The sequence below is a fragment of the Patella vulgata genome, chromosome 6, assembly GCF_932274485.2.
Source record: "Patella vulgata chromosome 6, xgPatVulg1.2, whole genome shotgun sequence".
NCBI lineage: Eukaryota > Metazoa > Mollusca > Gastropoda > Patellidae > Patella > Patella vulgata.
In genome coordinates this window covers 65038072-65064389 of record NC_065884.2, presented here as the reverse complement: position 1 = coordinate 65064389, position 26318 = coordinate 65038072, and the positions used below count along the sequence as shown (strand labels likewise).

Below are 26318 nucleotides of genomic sequence, written 5' to 3'. Positions count from 1 at the left end.
CTTGTTAAAAATAAGTTAGCTATGTAGTGCGTCGATTGTTGTTTTTCTCTTTTCAAATTCGTCAAGGTAGATTGCACACAGAGAAATATCTCCTCCACTTCTAGAATGGATCTCTGCCATAAATAGCCGCCATATCCAATAATTAGTACATGTATACTGTTTTGTAATGCGGTCCTACTCCGGTTCACATCCGTTATTACTCCGGTTCACATCCGTTATACACATAATTAAACCTTTTCAATTTTAGTAAATGAAAGCAGAATATATATACTTCTTAAAAGTCTCGAAATATACTGGTCGACTTTGGATTTAAAATGTCGGTCAACTAGCTTAATGTCTGTTCTCGGGTGGAGCTAATTGTGGGCAGACAGCCTAGGTTTAGTATGCATACAATTGTTGTTTTTCTCTTTTCAAATTATGTCACGGTAGATTGGTTCACTAACCAGGTTGTCCTGGGTTCGATCCCGGTGTTCCTTGGATTTCCAAGTGGTGCAGTACAAGGGACTTGACATGCAATGGTGTCTTGTCGTTTGGATGGGACGAAAAACCGAGTTCCCGTCTATAACACACGAAATCGAAATACAAGCGAGTCTGCGATATCACGTCTGTGGAATTAGCGGGCATAAAATAAAGGTATTTCACACACAAGGGTGAGTCGTAGCGCAGCACTCCAGGCAAAATGTCCTTCATTACTCAGCCACGGTGGCTAAGACGCTGGCTCGCTAGCCTGGAGGTCGAGTGATCGTCCCTTGCATGGGCCGAGAAAGTTCATCGGGTTTTTCCGGCGTGGTTTCCCCTTGTCAGTGGTGCAGGACCGAGGGCCTGACAAGGACAGCTGTCTAGTCGTTCGGGTGAGACATTGGTGTGCACGTAAAAGATCCCTTGGCAGTTGGAAATCTATATAAGTATAAACCTTAGTGCTGCTGCCCGGGCAAAATTTCGCTCATAGCACACTGTATGGTGAATGCCCGTCTTCATTAGCCCTGACAGAGCAGAACAGTAGTACGTTAAACCCCATTTCATTTCATTTCATTTATTTTCGTTTCAGATCAGCAGGTGCAGAAAAGTAGAACGTTAAACTCCATTTAAAGGGACAATAACACTCTTGCTGGCTTGACAGCTTCAGAAAATAAAAAAAAATAGCCTTATTCTAAGTACTAGATGTTTAAGTGTCCTATCTGTTGTCATAGGCGTAGGAGCTCAAAGTAATTCAGGGGGGCATAAGAGAAAATTGCCCGAAATCAATACCGTTTTTTCGGGCATACATATCATAAGAGAGCTTCGGGTATATTTTCGGGCATGCAGTGGACAAGAAAAAGACGAGAAAATACTTTTCGGGCAGTGTGGATCTCATAGAAATAAGTTAGTTATATTTTTTCTCTAAACGTTAATAGAAAAAAAAGGTCGTCGAATTTTTCATTGCCCGAAAATAAAAATTTTTTTGGGGGGGGGGGGGGCAAATTGCCCCCTCTGCCCCCCCGGCTCCTACGCCTATGTCTGTTGTGTAAATTATCCATTACATCCTATTTTACTTGTCCAAAGGGTTCGAAAATATTTTTAAATCCAAGTCACATTTGAAAAGATTTACGTTAGGATTTTCAAATCATTTAGTTGAATTTTTCCAATTGTTTAAATTAGGTGTGTTAAGATGAAATTTGTATCACCAATTAATTGGAATATTGTAAAATAGTACAATTTGTTGACCAGAATAAAGATTGGGACATATTATTCAGTTACAACAAGAGTGGCATTAAGCCTTTACTGTCATGTCCTTCTTGTTAGTGTTTTCCAATTGGAGACATTGCCTTTATACCACGTGACCGTCTTTAGTCAATCTGAGACTAGAGATGATTGGAGATTTATAAACAGTTCTAAAGTTTCCACTAGTAGTGCCTAGTAAAAGGTTGGGAACCACTGTATAGATAGCACGCTCTATAAAGGTCGCGATTTCATGAGTTGAATACAAACAGGGAGATAACTCCATGATTTAAGATAGAGAGAGAGAGAGCGAGAGAGAGAGAGAGAGGCTGGGTCATTTCGGTATTAACATAATGGTTCTATTTTATTTCAATAATTCGCTTGCACGTATGGGTCTTTAGCAGTGGGAGAAAACCGGAGAACCCAGAGAAAACCCACGAGGTTGAACAGGCGAACCGGGAAATAGAAGCCACGCCAGTTGACTAAAAATGACAGACCTTATGATGCAACGCGCACCTGCTAACCATTCCGCCATCCACCCCCCCCCCCATATATGCTTCAATATTAGTGCAGGTTAGGTCAATGATCTGGCCTCGAGTTCACAAGGCAAAAAAAGACTTAAGTTAAAAATTTACTCAACTTTCAATCACTGTTTATGAGAAATATCTTTGATCCAGAAACACAACACCTTTCACATAGTTTCTTATTGATGTATTTGATCCATTAAAACAACATAGTTTTATAAAGCGCTATATTTTAGTTACAATAAGACGAACAATTTTGAGTAAATTCTTAACTTTAGTCTGAGAATGGTTTGTGAACCAAGGGCCTGGGAATTATCTGCGTAAAAATAGCGATTCTTATAATGTCGATATAATAGGTTTCCAATTGGTTTTGTGACCATACAAAATAATATGGGACTAAAGACTGAACCTTGGGGTACACCGCAGCACAAGGATGCTGATATAGAGAGCGACTTACGGACAAGGGTAGCTTGAGATATTCCAATCAAATATTAACCGCTGTTTAATGACAATTAATTATTTTAGCTTACATCTATAGACCTATTGTCCCTTTAAACAATTCTTTCGATTCCTCGCTTGTACGTGACAAGGAGTAGGATTTTCTCCGGGTTGTCTGGAATGGGGTTTCCTCCCACAACTAAAGACCCATACGTGAATGCGAATTTTGAAATAAAATTGAACTATATGTTAGTCCCAAAATAACCTAGTTTGTGTCGAGTGGACGTTAAACCCCGCCTCTTATTTCGCAAGTGTTCTCTTAAGTGCTCTCTCTCTCTCGCGCTCTCTCTTTAAACAACTCATTTTTAAAACAGTGTTATAGGCTACACCGATAAGTAGGCCTACATATTTCCATAAATAAACTTCCGGATTAAACTATGTTAAACGGAAGTCACCTCTAAAAGGAATCAAATTGGTTGAATAGACTGATATTCGGTTACATGCAGAAATATTTGCAACTTAAGCCCGGTACACACGACCGATATTTTCCCCTCGCTTCGTGAAGTAATGAGTGATTGCTGGGTAACCAACAGTGAACGCTGCTGAAATCACAACGACGTGTGTGCGCTTGCACGAACTTTGCAGACGACTGATTAGGGATAATTAAATTTTGCACAAGGGAAACATTACTCACAAAACGAAATCTCGCGTTCATAAACGAGATAATGGTTTACTTTTAGCGACACTGACAGGATTTGGTCCAAAAATTCTGACGTCATGTGCAATTCAAAGTGATTGACCCCGTGAGGAATGTCTCCCCGGCGACCAAGCTAGGATAATTGCCATCGCTGGTCTGTGAGAGACAGAGGGTTGACACGCAAAAGAACCCTTGGGCAATGGCATTCGATATAAGAGAATAATATTTGGTTCAATTTTATTTCAATAATTCGTTTGCGCGTTGGGATCTTTAGCAGTGGGAGGAAACCGAATGACCAGAAGAAACTTACGAGGTTTATCAGGCGACCCTACTTCTTGTCACAATCAAGTGGGGAATGGAAACCACGCCCCTTGACTCAATGACAGAACTTGTGATTTCACGCGCACGCGTTAACCACTTGACTAACCAATCAACCCCCTGATCTGTGACTGCCAAATTAGAGGCGCCTATGGATGAAAAGCTGGTTATGTCAGTGCCAATGTCTTTAGATCACATGATATGTCAGTTGGTGCCTATTGGTCAAACAAAACAATGGCACCACTGACAAGGGAAACAACCCAGGAAAATCCCAGGGAAATTTATCGTCCAACAACAGGATCGAAACGTAGACTTCATGGTTAGGGAGCCAGTTCCTCCTTGCTCAAGGGGCCACAGCCACTCCTATTTATTTGAGAGCGACGAGCCTTATTCCTTTATGCTAGCTTCCCACAGTCGTGCGATGCGTTACAATAGGGTTGTCCCTATTAGAGACTTTTGGCAAGCGGATTTTTCCCATCCGTATCCCGTATCCGTATCGTATACGTGATACGTTGCGTCAATGTAGTTTTAGAGTTTTGGCAGATTTTAGAAATTTTTGGTTTCACTAATGTATCATTTCAGAAAGTTTAGCCCGTAGATCAACCAGTATGCAGACAGGCGGGAAAAATATGGAAATTCCGAGAACAACCCATCAAAAATGATGATTAAATTCCAGTCGTTATCACTGTTAAAATCACATCAAATATACACCTTCGTGTTCTAGGATACACACAGATTCATAAAAACGCTATGATGCAACATTTCAGCGTCTAAAAGTAGCAAAAACGACGGTAAAAAGACGACAGTGTTATACGGACCATTTCCGTATGAAAGCCGTTCCATACGTGCTGCCGTATCCGTGTGCCGTATCACGTATGAGAAATACACAGACATTGATGACGTCACACGCAGAATCCATACGGATACGCGATACGGACCAGGAAATTACGCTTGCCAAAAGTCTCTATTGAGTCCACGATCTGGTACGTGCAGATACCTTCGGATACGTTTCGATACGGTCAATACGATTGCTACGACTGACCTCAATATGTGATAAGACCTGATAGGATCACCATGATTACTCCACGATTAAAACTACGATTTCAATCGTAGCATGAATCGTGATATTAGGAACGGTCTCTGGTCGGACTCTGTTCTTTGACCGTTCCTAACCGTCCCTATAAAGCTGCAGTATGAAAATATCCCTTTTCCCCACCTCTGTTCTAAGGCTATTTTGGAATCCTTACCTTCTATTTTTCCCTGAGATTCTACTGACGAGCCATACTTTGTCACCGAATCTCTTGCGGAGCAATTGTTTTGTTTGGCAAACAAGCGAAAAAATCGCTAGTGTGGCTGGGCTTTATTGTTTACATTTAGCAAGAGTTGAGCCCATTTTAAAATCAAAGTGACAGAACAGGAAAGCCTGTTGTTTTACGATATGGAGGCATTCGGTCCTATGTGTATCTTAATGCGAGTTAATCCCGAATAACGGTAAAAACAACTTAAAGAGATTTCTAAATACAGGGAATACGGAAATAATAGTCCAATAAATATTCGAAAATCTGAAATGAAACGGTTTATTTATTGACAGTGGTCACGAAACAAGTGGTTTGTGTTTCCCTGCATGACGACCATTTGTCTAGGACAACCCTTCTCCTATTTCTATTATTTATTAAATCTGTCTTTATTTTCCTACTTTTATTTTAAATTCTAAATCCTAAATAATATCCTGGATAATCTCTCAATTGATTACAGCCAAAGATGTCCGGAGTAGACATGAACAATATTTGACACTATAAATTAATTCTCTCTACTGGGTCAAAAGGTGGTATCTGGCATGGTTTTACGTTGTTTCTTCAGAATCCAAAATTGATATTACGCTATGAGGGGATTTTCTTGGCTAAATCTATTTGTTAAGGCCAGCTCAATTTTTGTCAAGGTCGCTGATATGTAAATAAGGTTAGGGAACGTGATTGTTGGCGAGATTGTAGTTTAGGATTAGGGTAAGCATTGGGGCTAGGTCCAAGGTTGGGTTAGGGTTGGGATTAGCGCCAGCCCTGTTTACATCTCGTGACTTATGACGAAAAATTGAGCTGGCCTTATTATTTAGCACCGGATTGTCTTGCCGGGGGGGGGGGGGGGGGGGGTTGGTGTTACTGTCTACATCATATCTGGCAAGGGGTAACTGTTCTGCACTGGTATACACGTGGCCTCGATTTTCTTTGACATCCGAACAACCAGACGCTTTGTCAGACACTCCATCCATCAACATCAATGCTGGAATAGATGGTTCTAACTTTCGGGTAAAGTGAAAACAAAAATTAACATTTCATCTAGTTGGCAAAATCAAGTGTCCGAGTAATCTAACAAATCACTATTTTTACTTTTCTTTTAATTGAATACCACGAATTTGTATTGAATTGGCTGGATTAAAACTTTTTATCTGGGGCCGGGGATCACGTGGCTAAGTGGGTAAGACGCTGGCTCGCTAGCCTGGAGGTCGGGTGTTCGATCCCTGCATTGGCCGAGAAAGTTCATCCAGATTTTCCGGCGTGATTTCCCCTTGTCAGTGATGCAGGTCGGAGGGCCTGACAAGGACCGCTGTCTAGTCGTTCGGATGGGACGAAAAACCGAGGTCCCGTGTACACATTGGCGTGCACGTAAAAGACCCCTTGGCAGTTGGAATTCGATATAAGAGTAGGCCGTAGTGCCACTGCCTGGGCAAAATTTCCATCATAGGACACTGTATGGCGTATGCCCGTTTTCATTAGCCCAGTTTAGGAGCAGAACATTTTACCTGGGGCCACTCTACTTTGTGCGACATTTTTCGGGCATCGATTATTATTTGTGAAAACAGCTTAAACTGCCCGATTGGATGGTTGGAATTCAGGTCGGCATAGAGATAGACATACCGATAATGAAAACACATCAGTCAGGAGGTAATTGGTAGCTGAAAAATTGCCAGCCGGATGCGGACAGTGTGGTTGAAAGGGTGTATACTGGATGTGGGCGTGGCCTGCCTCTGTTTTCGTGCGCCGTACAATCGCCATGCATGTTCTAAAAATTGAAAACAAGTATGGCAATTATGTAGGGCGGTAATTTTTTTTTATTTAATTATTTCTGTACTTTTGTAATCGGGGTTCAGCTTTAAAGTTAAAATACTCGCTTTAAAAGCGTGCGTCAATCAATAAACATTAGAGCTGTGACTGGACTACGACTCATCAGGAGACCGGATTTAAACCGGATATTATCCAGTTTTTATGTAGGAGTGGGATATTTAAACTAGAAATACATTCAGGTCACACTACAAGGATGGGTTAATATACTACTTTCAACTTCCATTTATTTCATCTCGTCACAAAATTAGAATCGTTTTATGTACCGTATGAACGGTGGCTTGAAGAATTGTCTTTAGATTAGATTTCGTATCCTCAGTGATCAGAATTGTTTGCCAGAAAATGATGCTGAAAATACCCACAGGGTGCGTTTTAGAGCGTCTAGTTTTCAAAAAATTTAGGGGGAGGACCCCAGAACCCCCCTATTTTTTGGCGATCTGCGCCTCTGATATAGCCTACTTTCAACTTCCATTTATTTCATCTCGTCACATAATTAGAATCGTTTTATGTACCGTATGAAAGTAATTTGAATCGTTTATCGTATGAATGCAGGACGGAGGGCCTGACAAGGACAACTGTCTAGTCATTCGGATGATACGAAAAACCGAGGTCCCGTGTACACATAGGCGTGCACGTAAAAGATCCCTAGTAATTCGGATGAGACGAAAAAACCGAGGTCCCGTGTACACATCAGCGTGCACGTAAAAGATCCCTTGACAGTTGGAATTCGATATAAGAGTAGAACGTTAAACACCATTTCATTTTATTTACCGTATGAAAGTAATTTTAAGAACAGGGGCCGTATTAAGAAAAAGTGAAAACATTTTTAAGAATCCAGCATATTAATTGGCTGGGAATTCAAATTTTTAGTTTTTAACCAATGGAAAGATTCTTAAAATAAAGCCCCAGGTTTTACAACTTCGTGTAAAGTTCTCCTGTCAGAAAATGGCAATACCGGAGTCGGAGTATTAATTTGTCCACCACCAAAATTCATACACGTGGTTGTTAATGAGAAAACAAGGGTATCCCATCCAGTTTGTCTGCACCGTTTTGTCAAGTAGTAATGTCCTTTAAATTATCTACGGTTGGAGACCACCAATTAAGTTCCCCATCTCAGATGTAGTCCCTTACATTCATAGGCCTTGACTTCTTGGTCTGGAAACGAAACTTGATGTTGGTGTACCATTATTTCCAATAATGGTACGTGCAACGTGCCAAGATATACTTGTTGAAATATTGGACACGCACGACGTATTTCATTGAAATGCACATGCTGGATAGTGTCTGTCGTGAGTGTAAAGCAGTGGACACATTAGCCGAATTTTATTCGGCCGAATGGGTGGACACACTAGCCGAATGCTTCGCCCGATTAACCGGTCGATTGCATCACCTTTCATGTCACATGATTAAACATGGCGACGTCTATGTCTTCAAACTATCACGTGACTTCTCGATATGAGTGGTGATTGGCTTATATAATTCTACATTCGGCCGAATGTTTCGGCGAAGCGGACACACCAGGCGAATCTAATTCGGCCGAATATATCAAACCTGTTTGATTCGGCCGAATGACAGTGGACACACTAGGCGAATTTCGACGCCGATTGATTCGGCCGAATCATTAGGTTAGTGTGTCCACCGATTTATGGTCTCGTGCAAGACAATTGATATCTTCTGCCACATTCTTGATTATATTTATTATTTTATAGGCAGAAGGATATCCCACCGAAGATATGCTCGACAGCTACATGAATACTATTAGGGTACTTCTATCTAAAAAGATTGAAGCCAGGCAAACGGACAAGAATGAACAAGGTCAATAGAGATGATGGTAGTTTGCCTCTAATATTTCCAGAGTTATCCAACAAAACGATTGGAGCCTTGCAAAGAGACAAGAATTTACATGGAAATCAATGGTGGTCGGCATACTAATATTTCCAGAGTTATCTCCCTTTGATAAGTGCCCCCATCCCATCCCAGACACAAACAGAAGCAACAGATATTTTTTGTTTATTTACAGTCACCATACAAATAAAGAATAATAATTATGGACACACTGACTTGAGGGGAAGGAGTGCCAGATTCATGGGTGTGGGTTCTTCGGGGCTTATTATAAAATTATTTTATAAATGTCCACATTATTTAATATCTACAGTCAATTTATTTAATATGATACAAATACATATACTACAATATTGTGTTAAAATGAAAATGACTTGCATACAAATTTGCCATGTTAAAAAATAATTTGAATGTTTTGAAAGGAAAACGAACAGAATGTTATTGTACAATACAGTAGCAGACATTTTTGATCAGTGAAGCAGCTGAAGGGAAGGGGGGTTTGGGGAAGAAGGGGGAATACAACAAATATATTTACAAATACCTTCAATTTAATTTGATACTTTTGTAATTTTTTTTTTTTTCAGAGTTCAATTTCATGTCACCTCCAGAGAACATTTACAATTGACATCTTTATACAGCACTGAATATTACGGGTGACATGTGTAGTTATTTTGTCGTTAATGTACGTACACACACAAAAAGTACATAATATATAAATTTATCGATAACAAATTATTTACAAGTCTATAGTTTTTATAGGACATCATGTCTGCTATGTATGCCCAGAGTCTGTATGAGCAAGAGCAAGAATTATTTTTTTTTTTCACTTCCTTTAAAATTTCAATCATTACAACTAGAGTAACGATCCTTATTTCCTAAAATTTGTGATATGCACTACATCTTTCCTTTAGCCTTCGTGTTTCCTCGCGGAGGTGTCACAGGCCTGCCTGCTGTTAATCCTCCGTATGGGAATTTCTTTTTGTCGGCTGGTTTCAAGATCTGTAAAACAAAAATTAAATTCAGTACTCTTTGAAGGGGCATTATGGGAGATTAGATAAAGAGTTGACAGTTTTTGCTATAATAGTTTAAAAAACAGTTAAGGTAAATAGTATATGCTGAAATTTCAGTCAAATTGCTCAACTCTGAACCAAGATATTAGCTTTTGAATTTTAGGCTAGCCTCGATCATCATTACTTAAGTCTGTACAATAAAGTCTCGATTATCCATTTTTTACATTTAATTAATTTTCAAAAAATGTATTCCAATTCACTAAATATCACAGGCTAGCGATAGCATCGAGAGTTGATTATGGTCTAGATAAGTTTTTTTTTTCAAAAAATGTATTCCAATCCGCTAAATAGCACAGGCTAGCAATGGCATTGAGAGTTGATTATGGTCTGGATAAGTTAATGTCTAATAATTGATATAACATTTAAGGTCTAAGGAAATATGCAACAGGCAAATTTAGCTCTTACATAATGCTTAATGAAATGGAAGTTTAAACGTCCTACACCGACTAGCTAATGAAGACTGGCATACACGATACAGGGTGTGCTACGGAGGGAAATTTTGCCCAGATAGCACCACTACCTCTAGTTCCTCTCGTTTTGAATTCCAAATGGGCACACCGTGTACACATGACCTTTTTTGTACCATCCAAAAAACTACATGTCTCTTGGCACCACTGACAAGGGTAAACCACGCCAGAAAATTCTGAGGTACTTTCTCTGCCAACACCCGGATAGAACATGGCACCTCCAGGTTAGCAAGCCAAAGCCTCTACCTATTGAATTCCAAAAGTTGTCCGTTTACGTAGACCTTGGTTTTCCGTTGCATCTGAATGAGAACACATTTCCTTGTTTGATTTTCTGTCCCATGAAACTATGGGCAAGTTTCAGTCTACAAGGGGGTTAACCCCGAAATTGTAAGTGCGCAAAAGTCATAGAAGACTTCAATCCCCAAACACCTTTCCTGACCCGACTTTCCATCCTGTGAAATTATGGGCAAGTTTGAAGGTCTACAAGGGGGTTAAACCAAGAACTTATGGTAAATGCGTAAAAGTTATAGAAGACTTCAAACTTCACTCCCCAAACTCCACATAAACCTACCTGGAAAGAGCACATTAACGTTTCATCAACACTCATCATTGCTCCAGCATTGTCAAATTCTCCACAATAATTAGGAGCCGAAAATAATGTAACCAATTGTCGTTTGGCAAAGAATTCATAACCATCTTCTACTACCTGAAGTAATAAATAAATTTTATTATTTTAACTGTTCATTTCATTGGTAAAACAGTTTAAATGATGAAATCAAAATTGGTGCTTTGAACACTTTAGAACCTGGACCTGCAAAAACTACTGCTGGGTCAAACTATCACTGGATATTTATTATCAATATAATGTATATTATCATTTTGTCAAAGTCCAACTTATCTCGACTGTCGGGACTAACATGCTGTCCATGATATATACATGTACTCGTTTTGTTTGGCGGATCCAAACATTCGAGACAAACATACGGTTCAATTTTATTTCAATAATCCGCTTGCAGTGGGAGGAAACTGGAGGGCCCGGAGAAAACCCACGAGGTCGGACAGGTGACCATACTCCTTGTCACGTACAACCGGGGAATCGAACCCACGCCAGTTGACTGAATGACAGACCCTATGATACAACGCGCTCGTGCTAACCATTCGGACATCCCCCACCAATCTCGAGCGTTATGGAACACGATTCCTGTATGGTACCACTGGTAAAATGTTTGTCTTAAATATTGGATATCAGAAGCCCCTCTTTTCCTGGTAAGATCACAACAACAATGTTGATTTAAATTGACAAATAATTTGTGTTTTCATTGTCGAAGACTTTGGATGATATTGAGTTAGAGGCTTATTTACTTATTGCAATAACTAATGATACACTGAACAAAACCAAACCTACCTGATGAGCTCTGCATATAAGATCGAGATCATGCTTGTGCAGGAATTTGGCCACCACCTCTGCACCGAAAGTAAATGATACCCCTCTATCATTTTCCCCCCAGCCCATTGTTTCTTTATCTGGATCTGACCATAATAAATCACATAGTAAGCCTTGATCTGGTACATCTGTAGGTCTCATAATCCTTCTAATCTGTTCCATAGATTGTAAATCTGGACTTAATCCTGTTAAAAAAAATATCAAATTTATTAGGCTTTCTTAACTAATGAATAGGTTATTACAGTTACCAAACTTGACAAGCACCTCGACAAAGTAGTTTGGAAGGTAATTTTAAAACATAAATATATAGTTGCAACGCCTTATTTTTAAATAATGGGACAACACTGATTATATTAAGAAATGAGAATGACAGAAAGGAAAGGCAGATACATGTAGAAATAAACAACTGCCAAGGGATCTTTTAAGTGCAAGGCAATGTGTACACAGGACCTCGGTTTTTTGTCCATCCAAACAACAACACCTTGTCAGGGATCTGTTTGATCAGAAGGAGCCACGGTGGCTAAGTGAGTACGACTCTGGCTTGCTAGTCTGGAGGTCGCGGGTTCGTTCCTAGTTTTGCCCAAGAAAGTTTATCAGGATTTTCTGGCGTGGTTTCCCCCCTTGTCAGTGGTGCAGGACGGATGGTCTGACAAGGACAACCATCTAGTCGTTCAGATGCGAAGATCCCCTGGCAGTTGGAATTCGATATAAGAGTAGTCTGTAGCGTCGCTGTTCGGGCAAAACTTGCCTTATAGCACACTGTCTTTATTAAACCCCATTTTATTTCAACACAGACTACATGTTATTTTAGAAATATTTTCAATCAACTGAAAGCCATTGTTAATCTTTTTTTTTGTGCATGTTACAATTCTTTGTTTATTGATCACATAAAAGTATGATTATTCTCAGCTCTATATATTCTGACGCCTTATTTGTAATAAACATGCCAGGCGGCGCAGAACAATTGGACTTTAAAATAAATCCCATTTCATTTCATTTAGTAATAAACCATATACAATGCAAGTGCTTCTATATGCCTTATAAGGATTAAACCATATTTGGTATTAATGTCAGGATATTACATCAGATTATCTGATTAGTAATCGTCTTAATATATCACGATTTGTCATTAAATAATCAACTAGACATGATTAGTTATGTTATAATCTATATATAATATTATTAACCATCAATCTATATACCCTATTGTTCCATAATCAATAAGACATCTATTGATCTTATTATCAAGAAGTAGGTTAAGACAAGGCAACAATAAATAATTCACATGTTTATCTTAACAGTAAATATTGATATATTCCATGTAACCTTACTCTTTATCTCTAGTGACATATTTTACACATCTTAGGAATTTACTAGATTTGACCTAATCTAGACTCAAACCAAGTTAGTATGGAGAGGGTGAGAGATGGGACTTAACATCCACTTGACAAGACATTTCGGGACTAACCGGTCTCAATTTTTCATATCTTAGGAATTTACTACATTTGACCTAAACTGGGCTTAAACCAAGTAGCATGGAGAAAGAGAGATGGGGGTTTAATGTCCACTCGTCATGTCAGGTCTACGTCTTATTTCAAAATTACACTTGTGCGTAGTGGTATTTAGCAGGAGGAAACTGGAGGACCCAGAGAAAACCCAGGCGAATTGATATCTTGGAATATTTGCTATGTGCTGTACTTTCTCCACCTAACAGCTTCAAATCGATTGATTAGAGAAATAAGATAATTACCTCCATGGCAACAGAAAATCTTCTCGTCAATTATGGCAGCAATGGGTAAACAGTTAAAACAATCTGTGAATGTTTTCCACAATTTAATGTTGTACCGTCTTTTACCTAAAAATAAACAGGAGAGGTTTTAACACCCGACTTGTTCAAATTCAAATATAGCCGGATGTTTTATTTATAAAGTTAAATCAGTTGTTTGTTGGTTTTTGAACATACATGTATAAACCTTCATACTGATCAGCAGTGAATATTCGCTACGCCGATTAAATCACTTAGAGGGATGACATCGGTGCCGAGTTAAGTAGCTCAAAATCTTAACTTCTTCCATTCTGTAAATTAAATTGTTTTTGAAGTATTAGAAAAATAAAGACGTTGGAAGTATGTCTTGGTAAAAATAATTCCTATTTAGTGTACATGTACATGTCAATAGGTATACAAAATGAGTAAAAGGCATCTTTCTGCATGAACCAGTTTATGTGACGTAAACAATGCATGGGCTAATGAGCCAAAGATCGACGTGTGATGTGATGACACCTGTATGTGTCATGTGAACTTATAAAGGTCACTCATCTTATAAAAAGTTAAAAGAATGTTTTCGCAATAAATCAGTAAAACAAATTGTTAAACGTTCTGTATATTATATTCATCATTTGCTTGATAATGTTAGGAACCCTTTATGAAACCTCGCTTTAAAAAATGGCTTAAATAATGTAGTAATTGTGCTACATGTACGGTATTTGTGTTTATAACAGTCCACTGTCAAAAAATCCTTAATTTTTTCCTGTCCACATCTGATTTTCTAGTGGTGTATTGATTTAATTGTTATTCACACGTTCACAACCGTGATTTATTTTAGAGGCAAAATAAATAGACATATCAATTAATTGAACTTTTTGTCAACTATCAAATTGCTTATCATTCCGTTTCATTGGAGCAGAAAATGTTTATTATCGAACTTAGCCAAGGTATTAGTTCTCCCTGACCTCAAGTCACTGTGCCCCAAAGCATCGACCAATAGAATTACTTTTGTGCTAGACCTATGCTCATCGGCAAGACATTTGTCTATTGAACAATATTTTGTGTCCCAAAAGGTATGACTGACAATATGCATCCATACTGATAGTCCCCTGCTTTCTGCGAAATGTAGGGCACTGCTGTGGGTTACTTGCGAATAATGGACATTGAAATGGATGATATCAACATTCCATCTTCAGTGTTGGCTTAATGCCAGGATATTATTTACCATTGATTTTTATTGGGGGGTTTTCTTAAATGGTAAAGAAACAATTTGTGTACATTCGTAAAATGTAAATGATATCAGTTGCTTTAAAAATTAGAATGATTAATGACAAATTATTCTTGTCTGCACATATTTATTACTTTCTTAATGATAAGGCAATACAAACAAAAATATATCCTGGTTTTCAAACAATCTTTCAAAAATCTGGGAGGTGGTGTTTTTTGGTTGTTTTTTTTTTATCAAAGTATCACTACTGGGCTAATTAACATCCCATAAATATCAGGTCCTGAATTCACTAAGCATTCTCAGGCTTAACATAAAAATTTACTCAAAAGTTATTCGCCTTATTTTATCTAAAATATAATTTTATGTACATGTACAGGTATCAAATACATCAATAAGCAACATAAAAAAATTTGTTGTTTTATATACATGTATCAAATACATCAATAAGAAACAAGTTGAGTAAATTCTTAACTCTAAGACCAGGGTTAAAAATATTTCAGTTTGCCCAAACCCGACTCATGATGATTAGGTATGGGTAGGTAGGTAGGCAAATTCTTTTTTTTTTTTTGGGAGGACCAGACTTTGAGAACTAAGTGCAAAAACAAAAGAATACTTAAACTCTAACTTTTTTATTAGGCCTAACGAGAACAGTTGAAACAGTCACAACCATTTTGTCCGTTGTCTTCGTGTCTATTTCATCAACTACAGTGACATCATCAAAGACGTCCCACCATGTCTTACTGATGGTAAATCGCTGCAACTTGTTCGAAACGATTGGTTTTACTTTATTTTCGGTTTTTATCACTACCGAAGACGACAGTGTAAAGTAATTGTCTGCCATGACACATACCGTTCCTTAACAATAACTATCGCGATAAATAACGAGATTTTACAAAATCATGCGTCGAGTTTGGTGTTACTATGTATAGACATGACAGTGGCTGTTCAATCTCCCGACCGATTATTTCACGTTTGGGTGTCATTGTCAAGCGTAAAAATAATGCTGTTAAAAAAAAAAAAAATCTTCAAAAACGACAAAAGAATTTGACTAGGCGGCTTTTTTTGGGTCGGTCGCGTTTGGGCAAATAGACAATCTTTTAATTTTGGAAAAAGTCTGAGAATGCTTTGTGAACTCTGTGCCAGGTTTCAAGATAATAGATTTACATTTATCTCAACACATTGTTGAATGTATCATTATCCAGTATCATTTATGATTGTCAATAACATTTTAACATTTATAAGGATTGCATATTTGATAATTGAGTCAGTGGTACATAACTGCGAGTTACTTCCTCTCTGTGTGGTAAAATGAGATCATTTATTTTTTTAGAATAAAAACAGGTCATGTACATTGTACATGTAGCTTGTATGTGACACAGGATTATCTGAGAATCAGAATATATTTTTGATTTGGCCTAAGTAACTGTTAATAGTCAATACTTACATTCATCATAGAATCCATATATTCTGTTGATGCTTGCACATTCATGGTTGCCTCTTAACAGGAAAAAATTTTCAGGATATTTTATTTTGTAAGCTAATAATAAACATATCGTTTCTAAGGATTGTTTGCCTCGGTCAACATAATCTCCCAGGAACAGGTAGTTGCTCTCTGGTGGGAAACCTCCATATTCAAACAACCGTAACAGATCATAATACTGACCATGTATATCACCTAATAAATCAATAAAAAAAATAAATAAATAAAAATTGTATAATGTATTGTGACAGTCACTGAACCGGCTTTATTAATTTAAACATACATTATGTAAGATTAAGATAAAGAGCTAGCAATACTTGCTATAATTGTTCGAAATAGATAATGCTAAATGAATACTGAAAAATTTCATTCAAATTACTTTATCGCAAACGAAGGTATTTGCCTTTGAAGGTTTGACAAGATTTGTGCATTAATTGTAACCACCGTACGGCACTGGTTGTTCGAAGCTTAGCCTGACATCACCAGTTTTAGATTAAATCATAATATGGCTGAAGCGCTCTAATCTACTCAATATCGGAGAGATCCTATGACATCAAGAGTTGTTTTCAGTTTAAACAATTTTCTATTTACAAATGTACTTACCGCATATCTTAAGTGGTGCTTCCAATTCCAATAAAATTGGTTGACTTAGAAATATTTCTCTTGACTTCAGGCATAAACCCCGGATTTCACCTTCTGTTAATTGAACATTTTTTCCTGGTCTTGATCCGCGAACTGAAATATAAAATTATGTATTTTACAAACAGGAACCTACATAAACTTATAGAAACTGTTGTAAATTCACGTAACCAGCGAAACAAATTTATAATCTTTGATAGTGGGTATCTGTTTTTACCAGAGTGTTGTGTCACATACTGGAAAGCGTGATTAAGGTCCCGCTTAACCGTTACAAACGACCAAAGCGTCGAAGTTGATGGTAATGCACTCTAAGCAGTCAAAATTTGTTCTAGTAAAAGTTGAACTCACATAGCAACTGTTCACGCTCAAATGATAAGTCCCACGTGATGACATCGTACACATGCAGCACGTGCATAATCCGGAGTACACTGGGTTCTACAGACTTTCAGTTTTATACTAATAAATTTTAACATTGTAGCCCTACTGGTAAAGTATCTTCCCCATTGGCCCGTGGGACTGGTAAACAAAGATAATGGAAAACCATAAAAGTCGTCAACAAATTTAACTGCCACTCATGTCAAAAGTCTCATGCCAACATGGCTGTATAGAAAACAGTGCCATTTATTGTGTACTTGAGTATGGCGCTTCGCTCATCTGGACAATCGCTGCTCAAGTCAATGTCGCTGTGATCTTCTCAAAAAGGCGTCAAATCTTTCGTCCCTTTTTAACGGAGGTGGCAATAATAAGCGCAAAAGAAATATTGTTATAGCTTTGGTCCTGTATAGTGTTGAGTAGTGTACCAGCATAGAGGGGCTTTAGTCTGCAAAATTTAATACATATCTCTAATCGTTTATCACAGCGCCACAGTTTTCGTCTTATCAACTTTACCATTCGTTAATGATAAATAAGACAACCGGCACAATGATCATAGACAACCATAATAGAAATTAAATTGCTTTAAAACAAAATTTTGTACGACTATGTCATAGTTCTCCTGTCAAAAGGCAAAACCTAGCAACTCACCTTTTTCTCATTTTGAGAAAACAAAGAAAAACGTAATGAATGAATATTAAACCCCAGCTAATCCATTGATCTGACTATTGAGTTTTGCTGTGGTATACTAGGCAAATGAAGGAAGTTGCTAGGTTGTGTCATGGGTGTAACTGCTTACAAAATCAAAAGATTGGAATATCTAGTACAACAGTAGGGTGACCCGTGCACTCAACAGAAAGTTGGTCTCGACACGGCTAAATGTGCACGCTTCAGTTGCGTGTCTCGAACTGATTTCTGACTACCCCGCACTATCTTTGAGTCGATAAGTCGCCATGGCCCGTGCAATTCTCTACAAATATATCAACTATTACAGCCGTAAAAAATCTATTGTTGACGATTTTGAATAGCAGTAAAATTTAGCTTCTTGGTTATTACAGCAGCTTTAGAAATTACGTTTGTTGTATTTTTTAAATTGCTTTATCATTAACTGTACCGTTAAGAGCGGCATCTTTTGGTTTAGTACAAATAATATCTCTGAAACACTCGGCGGGTTAGACAGGAACATGATACTAGCAGTAGTTTCATTTTACTTTTACAAGTTTCTTACAATTGTTGAGTTGTCTAAAGTGCTTATATCTAAATTCAATTTCTTGTTCTAGCTTTCTGTTATGTTTCGTAAAAAAGTAGTCTTGATATCCCGACCTGTCAATCAGACGTAGAATGGTCGATATACTGGTTAAGTGAGACTAATTTAAAAACAAGGGCAAATAACCTATCTTTTACTCAAAAGTGTCTGAATGTTATGGACGACACTTGGAACCAGTTGTCAGTCTATTATTTATAGATGATTAATGGTCATAGCTTATTAAGTACAACATGATCGTTTATTTAGTGACTATAATTGTGTGAAACTGATTTGAGGCTTGGCATATATAAATATTGTGGCGTAATTGTCGAGATATTTGGAGATATTTATTTATGGTGGGTCACCCTAACAACAGGAAGCACATACCCTAGTAACTACAAATTTGGTCCTAACTCAATTTTGATAAAAAAAAAGTGAGTTAGGCCTACTAGGTTTTGTCTTTTGACGGGAGAGTTCTTAATAATACCGAACTCTAAATCACCAGCGTGTTATGTCAGAATTGTCCCTATATGTATATGGATATCAGATCAACTAGGCCTAATACTAGAGAATAGCCTCAATAGGGTCTGGTTCTTTCTTTAGTTTGTATGGATTTGATGTCCTGGGCTCGTACCCCCTTTTTCCCCTCGCAACGACACCATTGTTCACAATCTATATTCAACTAATATATGAAGCAAGCAAGCAAGCCATGAAGATGCTACAGTGTACAAGGCTGGAGGTCATGGAGTTTTTGCACTAATTAATCAAGCTACTAGACTGTAACTGCAGCCCTTGAGATGTCAAAAATGAAGCCGAACTAAACTGGCTCAAATATGAAAAGTAGGAATTGGCTCTAACGAAATAGACATCTTAACTCATCAAAATGAAATAGATTACCCAATTTATCCGTAAGCTAGAGTTCTTCGCTTATTTTAGTGATCCGTGAGCCCCTTTGTCAACGGTTATTCACTTGTTAAGACATATTTTAAAGTATCTAATCAAGGCCGTCAAATGGAGAAATACGGCAACATTTTTTTAGGTCACTTTACTTACCTTCTAATAGTCGTGCAATTACACTATCTATATTTAATTTGTCTGCATCAGCCATTACAGTATATCACTTTAATCAAATTTGTTAATTTCCACGTAAATACGGTCGCCTGCACGCCGATGATCGCAGATTTAAATTGTGGCTGTAAAGACTGCGATACTGGATGCAAAGATGGCGGCCGTTTCGATGCGCGTAGTGATTTGGATTTATCATGAAAGCACTGAGCACCTACCGAACTACATTACCAATTACGTCAATCGAGTTTACAAAAATATCGATTTCTTGACAAAGTAGCGACAAATGTAATCCCTATAACCATATAGTTTTTAGTGCACACGGAAATAAATATTGTTTATTTTTGCACTGTCAATAAAATACACGATATTATAACGATTTATTTACTTGGATATTTCAATGTTTACGTTGTAGTGTTGCATGCTGGGTAATTTTAATGGCTCCCCACCGAAGATGTGAACTAACATGAACTTTTTGTTGACAGTCCAGCTTAGATTAAGATCATATAATAAGTTAGAGAAATGCGATACTTTCCATTCAAAATGTAAATTCCCAAAAATTATTCTGTGATGCATTAATATGAAAAGATGAAGATGTAACAACAGCATGGTTGTGAAAAGAAAGGGTGAGTTATGAGAATCCGAAAAAAAAGAAAAGATTTCATCCAGTCCACTGACAGGCACTGACAGAAGACCGAGAGAACTTAGATGAGTGCAAGTTCTCGTAGTGTATTGACAATGAATTCATGATAGGTCCTGATAGGCACCAGCCTGCACTGTTGGTACCACTACTAGGCCTAACAAAGTTACATGTAGTTCTAGTAGGCCTATATTAACATTAAGTAAGGGAATATTTAGAAAGAAAGAAATTTAATCAGACTCTTTCATTCAGTCAACTTGAACTGTCTGTACCGGGTACTTTAATTAAAGCCGAAACCACAACCCCACAGCAGACTACTCGCAAGTTTGTTTAATAAAAACAGAGTCATGCACAGTTTCACATGCACTATTGGTGCCAGGGTATGTGTGCAGCCGGCTTAGACATACGTAACTATGCCCAGTAGGCCTAAGGCAATATCAAAAAACGTTATTAAACAGGAGTCTCGATATAATAGCCTACTCAAATCGTGAGAAAGAGATTTCAATAACTATTGATATTTCGCAATGGAGTGACAAATTGTGAACCAATGGTTTGTGTTCACAGAGATTTGATGTAGGCCTACCGCTATAGTTCCTCTGTTCTTACACAAATTGACATTTTTTAAATTGAAATAAGTTACAATGTATCACATACCAGCAAAGGTGGGAACTCGAGTTCGACTTAAGTTGCATCAATGACCCAACATACAACTCGACTTGAAATATTTATTGCAATAGGACTTTGACTCAGCAGTTGTGACGGCTCACGACTTGAAAGAGTTGAAGACTCGAGTCACAGCTAGGCGGCATATCTCTAACTTACTTATTATACTTATTCGCCAAGAATTTCTGACACACTTGATGAACTGATGGCTTGACCAGGACTCAGGCTTTGTAAAGACGTGGGACACGCCTCGATACTAAAGTCGGCAACTTGAGACTCAACTCGGAATCTCGAGGTAAGCAGTGACTTGGGACTCGACCTGTTCTCACCACTGCATTATGCATATGAGCTAGACATATTTATTAGGCCTACTTGTATTTTTTGTCAGGTGAAAGTCAAACCCCATTTATCTCTATCTTTCACATTTAAAGGCTCAATACCACTCTTGCTGTAAATGAATAATATGTCCCAATCTTTATTCTGGTCAACAAATTGTACTATTTTAGAATATTTCAATTAATTGATGATACAAATTTCATCTTAACACACCTTATTTAAAAATTTTGAAAAATTCAACATAATGGTTTGAAACATCTAACATAAACCTTTTCAAATGAAATTTCAATTTAAAGATATTTTCGAACCCTCTGGACAAGTAAAATAGGATGTAATGGATAATTTACACAACAGATAGGACACTTAAACATCTAGTACTTAGATAGAGATATTATTTATTTTCTGGAGCTTTCAAGCCAGCAAGAGTGTTATTGTCCCTTTAATATAGATACACAATACGTTTACATACATGTACATAGGGTTTTATAAATTACGGTACAATCTTTGCTAATTACATGTACATTTGGGCTTTAATTCATTGATGATGATGTTGAAATAATTAGTGTGTTCTGTTCCATGTAGCTTTTGATAATACATGTATTGATAATGAGGTGGCATTTGGTAACATTAGGTGTTTGTATCAGTCACTGGGTAAACTGTCCTGGCCCTAAACATAGGCATAGTCCAGAAGGTCCTATTAAAGATACATTATGTTAGATTTAGATAAAGAGCTAGCCATTCTTGCTATAATAGTTTGAAAATAGGTAATGTAAAATGAATAATTTGAAAATTTCATTCAAATTACTCCATTGCGAGCGAAGATATATGCCTTTGAAGGTTTGACAAGACGTTTGCAATAATTTCAACCACCATACTGGTTGTTCGAAGCTAAGTCTCGCTTTCCCCATTTTTAGCTTACATGTAAATCAAAATATGGCTGAACTGTTCTAATCTATTTAATATCGGAGAAATCCGATGCCATCGAGAGTTGATTATGGCTTGGATAAGTTAATTAATAACTAATTAACAATTTAGATAACATTTCAGGCCTAAAGAAAGACCTGAAAATAGGCAGATTTACCTCTTGAATAATGTATGTTTAATTAATCAAAACGATCAGAAACAAATGATTCAGGAGCTACATGTATGATCTCTTTTGAAAACAAATAAAATGTTATTTTCCAATGAACTTAACAGCAAAAAAAAATAGCCAATAATAGCCAAAATACTACTCCATCTAAATCCTGCCTTCTATTGAGATTTTTGAACCACAACATAAACAATAGGTTAATTAATTGACACTAATCTAGCAAAAATCTTTCTGATTATAAAATAATTCACTGATTTAATCAGTGATCAAATAATGGCTCTATTGATTGACAACTACAGGTACATGTATACACCATGTAGATGTAGGTGATAAATCAATTATAATCACATTAAAAACACATACTTCTGATTATACATTAAAGCCACATAATTCTATAATCCTTTTTTATATGCCCACATTTTCATGTGGATGTATATTGTCATCACCACTCCTGTCCTTTAGTCCGTCGTTTGGTCCGTCGTCCACAATTTTTTGTCAACGCTCTACAGGCTACATTTATCATTTGATTGTTTTGAAATTGATATATGTTGTTTACATTAGTGAGATGAAGAATCCTATATAGTTTCTATAATTTCCGTTAATTTCCTCTGGAATTATGGCCCTTGTTTCACTTTGTTGCACCTTGTGAACGCTTGATCAACAAAAGTTATCGTCCAATCTGTATGAAATTTATATGCATCATTTAAATTAGTGAAATGAAGAATCCTGTTGAATTTCAGCAATTTCGATCCATTAGTTCCAAAGTTATGGCCCTTGTTTAACTTTGTTGAACCTTAGGAATGCTCAATCAACAAAAGTTATCATCTGATCTGTCAAATTTCAATAATTTCTGTAAATTACTTCCAGTGTTAAGGCACTTGTTTCGGTTTGTAGAACCTTGTGAACCCTCCTCAAAGACGAAAATTATAATCTGATCTGTATGAAATTGTCTGTAAATGCTCCCCATTATTCACAAAAGCCGGTTGTATGTGGCAAGGAGTAGGGTCGCCTGTCCAACCTCGTGGGTTTTCTCCGGGTCCTCCGGTTTCCTCCCACTACTAAAGACCCCTACGCGCAAGGAGTAGGGTCGCCTGTCCAACCTCGTGGGTTTTCTCCGGGTCCTCCGGTTTCCTCCCACTACTAAAGACCCCTATGCGCAAGCGATTTATGTAAATAAAATTGAACCATATGTTAGTCCCGAAATGACCTAGTTTGTGTCGAGTGGACGTTAAACCCGATTTCTCTCTCTCTCTCTCCATTATTCACAAAAGAATAAATATGCAACAACCTTTGTTGACCGATCGGACGATTTAGCTGCTGTGGGTGTATACTTCGTTGCATGGCAACCTATTTTTTAAATTATTTTACAAGAACCTTTTAAAAAATATTTTTACCTTTCTTTTATTACTCTTTCATAAATTTGTAATAAACAACAATAACAACATAATCCTGCAGACACATTTAAAGGAGCTAAGTCGCTAATATTTGGGACCTAGAAATTGACACAAATGGGTTGCAACGCATACAATAATGTAATATGAATGTATATGAATTGATTTACATTCAATCGTTTCTGTTTTTACTGTAATTTTTAATCAGTTAGGTACGGCGAAATACGCCAGTATTCTCAATCGAATTTCAATCCCTAGCGTCTGGTTATTCCAGTCTACGCCAATATTATTTATTGGGCTTGCTCTCCAGATAAGAATATAGTGTCACCGTTTGACAAATAAATCATGTCGAAGATTTTGGATGATACTGAGTTAGAGACTTAGCTACTTTAATATCTGAACAATAAACTCTTAACACGAAATTTTAGAAGAACAATTACAAATATTTGGGCGATTGTCGAGAATAAATTATTATTTAATCTACATGTACATAGAATTACTCTACATGTAACATATCATTTATAGTTCAAATATACTCTTCAAAAAAGTAGGGGATATTGAAATGCAAATACACGTACATGTACCTATATAGGTTGCGATATGATAAATAGTCATGGACATTTGACATGCTTTGAGAGTATGTTCACAGAACTTATCGCCCCAACAGAACCACTGAGCTGCATATATGTGGATGTGACACCCAATAGCGCCATACACGTGAGAGGGGTTCATTGTCAAATTTAACACTTCAAGGAAGAGTTGATGAAAACTGCCGGGTGCTGGTTTATCCTATCCATGTTTGCTTTCCTATCCGTTCTTGCATAAGATTTACTGATTAGCGTATCTTTTGCTTTAGTGAGTTACATTTAATTTGATCGGCTGACGTGTTCGTCGCCGTCAACGTCAACGTCGTATATTGTCTTCGCCCCCGTTCGTCCGTCCGTCCGTCCGGCGTCCACAATTGCTTGTGGACGCTCTAGATGCTAAAGTTAATATCCGATTGACTTTAAATTTATATCTACAGTTTTTAAGGCCATGAGACGAAGAAGCCTATTGATTTTCAGCGATTTCCGATAATTACTGCTAGAGTTATGGCCCTTGATCACTTCAAAAAATCTTGTGGACGGTCTAGAGGCCAAAGTTAATATGCGATTGACTTTAAATTTATACACAGTGTTTAAGGTCATGGGACGAAGAAGCCTATTGATTTTCAGCGATTTCCGATAATTACTGCCAGAGTTATGACCCTTGATCACTTCAAAAAATCTTGTGGACGCTCTAGAGGCCAAAGTTAATGTCCGATTGACTTTAAATTTATACACAGTGTTTAAGGTCATGAGACGAAGAAGCCTATTGATTTTCAGCGATTTCCGATAATTACTGCCAGAGTTATGGCCCTTGATCACTTCAAAAAATCTTGTGGACGCTCTAGAGGCCACAGTTAATATTTGATTGACTTTAAATTTATACACAGTGTTTAAGGTCATGAGACGAAGAAGCCTATTGATTTTCAGCGATATCCGATAATTACTGCCAGAGTTATGGCCCTTGATCACTTCAAAAAATCTTGTGGACGCTCTAGAGGCCAAAGTTAATATCCGATTGGCTTTAAATTTATACACAGTGTTTATGGTCATGAGACGAAGAAGCCTATTGATTGTCAGCGATTTCTGATAATTACTGCCAGAGTTATGACCCTTGATCACTTCAAAAGATCTTGTGGACACTCTAGAGGCCAAAGTTAATATCCGATTGACTTTAAATTTATACACAGTGTTTAAGGTCATGAGACGAAGAAGCCTATTGATTGTCAGCGTTTTCCGATAATTACTGCCAGAGTTATGGCCCTTGATCACTTCAAAAAATCTTGTGGACGCTCTATAGGCGAAAGTCAATATCCGATTGACTTTAAATTTATACACAGTGTTTAAGGTCATGAGATGAAGAAGCCTATTGATTTTCAGCGATTTCTGATAATTACTGCCAGAGTTATGGCCCTTGATCACTTCAAAAAAATCTTGTCGACTCTCTAGAGGCCAAAGTTATTATATCCTATTGATTTTAAATTTATACACAGTGCTTAAGGTCATGAGACGAAGAATCATAAAGTTAAAGTTAATATCTGATTGACTTTAAATTTATACACAGTGTTTAAGGTCATGAGACGAAGAAGCCTATTCATTTTCAGTGATTTTCGATAATTACTGCCAGAGTTATGGTCCTTGATCACTTCAAAAAACCTTGTGGATGCTCTAAAGGCTAAAGTTAATATTTGATTGACTTTAAATTTATACACAGTGTTTGAGGTCATGAGGCGAAGAATCCTATTGATTTTCAAAGATTTCTGATAATAACTGCCAAAGTTATGGCCCTTGATCACTTTGAAAAATCTTGTGGACGCTCTAGAGGCCAAAGTTAATATCCGATTGACTTCAGATTGATACACAGAGTTTAGGATCTTGAGACGAACAAGTATATTGATTTTCAATGAATTTTTATGACTTGGAACAGCTAAATCCATGATACAGTATTAAAAGTTTTGTATACAAAACGTTAGCATGGCGCAGAACTTTATAAAAACCAAACAAATTCTAATGGTTTTGTGAGTTGTTGCTCTTAATCAGATTTTAGTGTATTATAGATGTTTCATTACCGAAAAAAGTAAAAATATGCGACAACTCTTGTTGACTGCCCGGACGATTTAGCTGCTGTGGGCGTATGTTTCGTTGCCTGGCAACCTATCTTTTAAAGAGTATACATTAGTACCTGAGGTTTAGTTTATAGTATTT

At 37.3% G+C, this 26318-nt stretch overlaps 2 protein-coding genes across 4 annotated transcripts in view; one reads left to right on the top strand and one right to left on the bottom strand.

Moving 5' to 3' along the window:
• Positions 1-8785: 8785 nt before the first annotated feature.
• LOC126823341 (serine/threonine-protein phosphatase alpha-2 isoform) lies at positions 8786-19604 on the bottom strand. Its single transcript, XM_050552133.1, has 7 exons — positions 19398-19604; positions 16691-16822; positions 16052-16282; positions 13365-13469; positions 11576-11799; positions 10742-10876; positions 8786-9632 (listed from the first exon to the last, which is right to left on the bottom strand). Exons 1-7 carry the CDS (start codon positions 19450-19452, stop codon positions 9528-9530), a joined length of 987 nt encoding a protein of 328 aa, XP_050408090.1. The 5' UTR covers positions 19453-19604; the 3' UTR covers positions 8786-9527.
• Positions 19605-19859: 255 nt separating this feature from the next.
• LOC126823328 (protein phosphatase 1 regulatory subunit 12A) overlaps positions 19860-26318 on the top strand; it is a 34366-nt gene continuing 27907 nt past the window's right edge. For all 3 annotated transcript variants that reach the window (XM_056101625.1, XM_050552101.2, XM_050552100.2), the window contains exon 1: positions 19860-20035. In XM_056101625.1, the coding sequence (XP_055957600.1) occupies positions 20017-20035 (19 nt within the window). In that variant the 5' untranslated portion in view covers positions 19860-20016. The remainder of the gene's footprint in view (positions 20036-26318) is intronic.

Coding starts and splice junctions, on each gene's coding strand:
- LOC126823341 (XM_050552133.1), bottom strand. CDS start 19,452: ATGGCTGATGCAGACAAATTAAATATAGATAGTGTAATTGCACGACTA. Junction 10,877..11,575: donor TTATATGCAGAGCTCATCAG/GTAGGTTTGGTT, acceptor TTATTACTTCAG/GTAGTAGAAGATGGTTATGA. Junction 9,633..10,741: donor CGTTAATGTGCTCTTTCCAG/GTAGGTTTATGT, acceptor TTTGTTTTACAG/ATCTTGAAACCAGCCGACAA.